Source organism: Hipposideros armiger, unplaced genomic scaffold (genome assembly GCF_001890085.2).
Source record: "Hipposideros armiger isolate ML-2016 unplaced genomic scaffold, ASM189008v1 scaffold_89, whole genome shotgun sequence".
Classification (NCBI taxonomy): domain Eukaryota; kingdom Metazoa; phylum Chordata; class Mammalia; order Chiroptera; family Hipposideridae; genus Hipposideros; species Hipposideros armiger.
Window position 1 is genome coordinate 3,800,377 of NW_017731439.1, and position 6,000 is coordinate 3,806,376.

The 6,000-nt window shown below is 39.4% G+C and overlaps 1 protein-coding gene across 1 annotated transcript in view; it reads right to left on the minus strand.

Moving 5' to 3' along the window:
- Window positions 1-6,000, minus strand: part of HAO1 (hydroxyacid oxidase 1) — a 63,032-nt gene that overhangs the window by 21,681 nt on the left and 35,351 nt on the right. Inside the window, exon 3 of the mRNA XM_019644586.1 lies at window positions 3,732-3,987. Within this exon, the coding sequence (XP_019500131.1) occupies window positions 3,732-3,987 (256 nt within the window). The remainder of the gene's footprint in view (window positions 1-3,731; window positions 3,988-6,000) is intronic.

Below are 6,000 nucleotides of genomic sequence, written 5' to 3' on the forward strand. Positions count from 1 at the left end.
CTGGATTTCCTGCCTCCCTCGCCTGCCAAACCTCACTTCTGAAAAGCCCGGCTTCACCTTCTACGAGTCAGGTCAGTTGCAGAAAGAAACCTGATTTCATATCAGGCTGTAACAGATGAGCTTTTCGGTTGTATGTGGCCTCAGGCGGAAGCCTGGGCCTCCCATCAGTGTGTGCTGCCTTCGAGTGCTGAATGCGGGCCGTGGGGGAGCTGACCAGAAGGTGCTGGCCTGCCCTGAAGTTCACGAGGACAAACAAGTCCAGCGTGCGATCTGGGGGCTGGGGGGACTAGGCTGGGGGGTGTTTCCTGTGTGCCCAGTCATCTGGATGTGTTGTTCCTTATTTGTTCATCTTCAGACGAGAGATGTGACAAGCTGTGGAGCTGTGGCCACTTCTGTGCACATGGACAGCTGAAAAGAGTCTTTGTCTCACGGTCTTTCACGTCATCTGGGTGGGAGCCCAGGAGCAGCGGAAAAGGGGAGAAAAGCAAATCACGCTTCCCACCCCTGGCTGAGGGGCCCTGGCAGTGAAGGAGCAAGCGACACCGGCCAGGATTAACAGCTGTGTCATCTCCCCTATCTAAGCAGATACCACTGTGAACACCTTTTGTTACCCAGAGCAAGAAAGTGCTTATAAAGCTGCAAAAACAAAAACAAAAAAACCCTAATATATGATTTACTATTATTGTTGTTGTCAGTAGTAGTATTAACAGGAGGGAAAGAAAAAAGGCAAACTCCTTTTCAAATGGCCAAAGGAAAATAATGAGAAATGCTTCCTGTCAGAAGACTAAATAGTGGGAAACTAATTATTTTAGAAAGTCTACAAAATAAGGTAATCAAAATAGAGAAATAATGTGAATACAGATCTCATATTAGGGAAATTTGAAGCCATCCACTTTCTGATGAATTTGGCAAGAAGTAGGAATATGTCAGGGACCTTTTGTTTTTGTTTTCTTAGAGTGACAGGGTGTTTGGGTAACCCTGTGTCTGGGATATATGGAGTAGGTTTACTGGCAGGTCTGAGAGGCAGAGCACTTTCTCTTTTTGTCACTGGTCACTAATGGTACCACATGCAGAAAGAATATCCGAAATCTGCCTGAAATTATCACAGAGATAACATTATGTGGCTAATTTACATAAGGCTTAACAGCAAGATTGTATGCACAATGGTTTATACTCAAATAGGTATATACTCAGCAGAGCTATATGTAACCCATAAAACTGTATATTAATTTACGTGATGGTTGAGATACATCCCACTCTATAACATCTATGGAATCCCTGACTTCCAACAATTTTCTTGTCCTTATATGGAATGCTGATTTGATTTTGAATCTTTCAGATTTTGGATCTTTTAGAAGGGTTAACTTTATATATAGATAGAGTAAGCAATGGCCCATATGAAGTGAGGTCTAGGATCCAAGGAAGGTTTCTCATTGCTCCACATACTCCCATGTATGCTTTGTCATCCCATCATCAAAATGTCTTCTGTTAAAACTAACATTTGATTTCTGTTCACATACTTTTAGCCCTGAACGATTTCAGTCGCACATTGGTATACAAAAACTGAAGAGCAGATTAGGGTGGGATGGGGAAAAGGAAAAAAACAAAGGGAAAAGAGCTTAGGGAGTTTGGGGTCTTTCTCAGTAAATATTGAATTCCTATCTTTGAGTCAAGATGATTCTAATCCTAAATTATTACAGGAAAAATGAGAATTCCCTGCTAAAGGACAAAAGCTGAATGGCCTAATAAAATCATCACAATTCAATTATAAACTACGAGATACATTGTTGTTGCTAAGATAAGCGAGTGAGTGAATGAATGAATGAATGAACCAGTAAATGAATGACTGAATCTTGATCCACAATTAAAGAGGAACATTGCTGAAAGAAGAGGTAAGAGATAGGGATCAAAGATGTGGCTCCTTCTGTCTCAACTCTTTAAGCTTTCTTCAATCTTTCAACCCATAGTTGTTGTTTTTTTCAAACTGCAATGAAAAATAAAGTTAAAAGGTGGCTCTTTGATGTCAACAAAGAACTTGGGTATTGGGATAACAATAAAACTGTTGCTTGGGTTATAATAAGTATCTTCCACCTATTGGGTTGTCGGAAAAGTCATGACGCATGTTTGTGACAGATGGCACTAGTTTATTTTTGGAAGTACTAGAGTCATTCACATCTATCTTATTGCTATGTCATTTGACAGCTGACAGTTCTAGCTTCATTCTCAAAAAAATTGAGCGATTTGGTTAAGTTTTGGAAATTTTACAACAAGTTGAAGATGGAAGACCAAACTGTGCATTTTTGCCATATTTTACTGTTTTACTTCCATAAAGGGAAGAACACGCGTCAAGCTTGTGAAAAGTTGCATCAAGTTTAGAGTGATAATGCTCTACAAGTATGTCAGTGCCAACAATGGGTCATGAAATTCTGTATTGGTGATTTTGATCTCAACGACACTCTTTGGTCGGGGAGGCCTACCGAGGTTAATGACAACAAAATAAAGGCATTGATCGAGTGAAACCCACATTACATGACACAAGAGATTGCAGAAACATTTAACATCCATCATTCAAGCATTCACAACCACCTGAAGAAGCTGGGATATGTAAGCAAGCTCGAAATTTGGGTTCTGCATGAACTCAAAAAAGTATAAACATCTGCAATATGCTCATTAAACATGAGGGAAACGATCCTTTTTTGAAGCAACTGATAGCTGGTAATGAGAAGTGGATTGTTTACAACAATGTGGTGTGCAAACGGTCTTGGTCCTGATGTGATGATTCGCCTCAAATGACATCGAAAGCAGACATTCATCAGAAGAAGGTTATGCTGTCAGTGTGGTGTGATTTTAAAGGTGTTGTGTTTGTCGAGCTCCTACCAAGGAACCAAACAATCAATTCAAATGTGTACTGTTGGCAATTGGACAGTTTGAGTGAATCCATCATCCAGAAATGTCCAGAGCTTGTTAATTGTAAAGGAGCTGTGTTCCATCATGACAATGTGACACCACACACAAGTTTGATCACCCCTCAAAAATTACTGGAGCTTGTATGGGATGTGTTGCCACACCCACCATACTCGCCTGACCTTGCGCCGTCAGACTTCCACTTGTTTCGCTCTCTTCAAAACTCCTTGTGTGGTATAACGTTCAATTCAGATGAGGCTGTAAACCAGCACCTTGTTCAGTTTTTCGCAAATAAAGACAGATCCTTCTATGAATGAGGAATTATGAAGCTCACTGAAAGATGGCAAAAAGTTATTGAACAAAATGGGCAATATATCATTGATTGATCTTTGTTCTTTATATAAATAAATGACCTCTGAAAAACAAGACAAACTGTGTCACGACTTTTCCGACAACCCAATATATGGCAATTCATACTTCTAAAAGCCTTTAATTCTCTCTGGTATGTAAACTTATTTGACTTTTATAAGTATATGGGTAATTCCTATTTCTGTTTTACAGCTCAAGTATGTAACATTCACAAGAAGGGTGTGACTTGTTGGAGATTATGTATATTTGGCAATGACGCTATCTCCAGAACCCAGGCCCTAACATTCCTAGATAAGATCTCTTTCAACCATACTTTGGGACCAACATTTTGTGAAGATATATTTCCCCAGGGCACCCACTTGGAAACTGGATAAAACCTTTGGAGCTGGCTCATGACAAGAGCAAAGAGCATTAGAACACCATCTCAGGGGCCCAGTGGATCAGAGACTCATTGTTACCTGAGTTGGGGTGGCAGCTTGAACCTGTTACGCACATCGTCAAAACGGTTGCCCAAGTAAGGGGTGTCCACTGTCACAAAGATGGCCTTGTAGCCCATTCGCTCGGCCCGCCGCACTAGCTGCTTGGTGACCTCACGATCCTTGTAGATGTACAACTGCAGCCAGCGAAGTGCCTCACGTCCAGCCTCTGCCACTTCTTCAATTGAGGAGGTGGCCCAGGAACTCAGCATCATGCCAGTTCCCAGTGACCTGCAGGCTGAGGAACAGAGGGAAGATCAAGGCAAGCCTGGCATTTTCCCCACTTCAAAGACCTCAGTTGTAGTTCAAGGAGTAAAGACATCTAAAGGGCAATTTGGCAATAAGAAGTCAAATCTTTATAAAGTTAGAGATATGCATTCCTTTCCACATTTGGTGAATTGATCTTGAAGATAAAAATGAGGTAAATAGCCAAAGATGTGGCATATGTAAGATGAAAAAATTGAGAACAATCTGAATATCCAACCTTAGGGGAGTGGGTAAAATGTAATTCACATATAAAATGAAATGTACACATCCATTAAAAGTAATATTTTTGTGATGATTAATTTTATATGTCAACTTGGCTAGGTGATGGTATCCAGATATTTGCTCAAATAAGTCTAGATGTTGTTGAGAAGGTATTTTTGATGAGTTCAACATTTAAACCAGTAGACTTTGAGTAAGGCAGATTACTCTCCATAATCTGGATGGGCCTCATCCAATCAGTTGCAGGAGTTAAAAAATAAAGTTGGCCTTCCCTGAGAAAGAGGGAATTCTGTGAGTAGTCTGTCTTCAGACTTGAATTGCAATATCAGCTCATCCTTAGGCCTCCATTCTGCCAGCTTAGCCTAAAGATTTTGAATTTGCCAGCCTCTACAATACAATTGCATGAAACAATTCTTTAAATAGCTCACTAGATATTGGTAGATAGATAGATATTCCTTTCTCTCTCTCTCTCCATATATATATATATATATATATATATATATATATATATATATATATATATAAATTATATATATGGAAATAATATATTGTTTCTCACTATTACATTTATAAAAGAATATTAATGAAAACAGAGAAATGTTCAAGATATATTAAAGAAGCAAAAAAGTCTACAAAATGACATCTATAAGATGGTTTCACATTTGTACAAATGTGATTGTTGGTATATAAGCCTAAATGAACTAACTACTAATGATATGTGGGAGACTTGTGGGTGAGTTTAATTTTTTCTTCCTTAATTTTTTCTTTAAAAATTTTGGTAAAGGCGTGCATGTTCTACCACTTATGTTGTCTTTAAAACTTTATAAAATACATATGCTAGACATCCCAAATAGACAGCAGTTTCCTCACATCCTTTTGAGCAAGATATCAAAAAATGAGCAAATAAATGAAAAATAAGATAAGAGTCCTCTAACCACCTGTCTTAGAGAATTTGAAAGAACATGGGTAATAAGCTTGTGTCCAAAAATAGGTAGTAAAATTGGGGTCAGCTTTAATGGAGGAGAAACTGATACAATGTATATATACCACATACTAAACATGCAAAGAGATAATTAACATATAAAACTGACTCTATGACCCTGGGTCATTCGACTTATCTATGTGTCCACCATACATCAAATGGGACTAAAGGTATTCATCCAAGTGACGTTCACAGGGTGACGATGAAAATCAAGTGACATGCTGTTTATAAGGCAACTTTGAGAGGTTAAAAAGCTTCCATCCTTCTCAAAGTTGATCACCAAATCCCCTGGAGTGTTTGTGAGAAGTCAGATTGGAAAACCCACCCCTAGAGTCTCTGAGTCAGTAAATCTGAGACGGGGCCCAAGAACCTGTCTTTCTAATCAGCTCCAGGTGATGTGGATACTGCTAGTCTTGGACCAAATGCTGACATTTAAATAGTAGCATTATCATTTGATTGTAAATGCTAAGTTCAAATGGTCATAAAATGGATTTTGTTCTTGATAAATGTTATTTTTCCTAGGCCTTTGAAAGTGTGTTTCACCCTGTCCTTCAGGTCATAGTCCAGATAAAGAAGATCTGAGCTGGAGATTATATTGTCAAGAATCTGGGTCAATAGGGTCAATAATTTGTACCTTCCCCATATTCCTTTGAGAATTTCTCTCATCGGGACTCATGGTTTGCAAAATGTTGTTCAACAGGGCCGGCCGAGTGGCGCGATGGTTAAGAACTCGCTTGGGATGCCAGAGGGCCCCGGTTCGGATCCCACATATGAGGGCCAGTG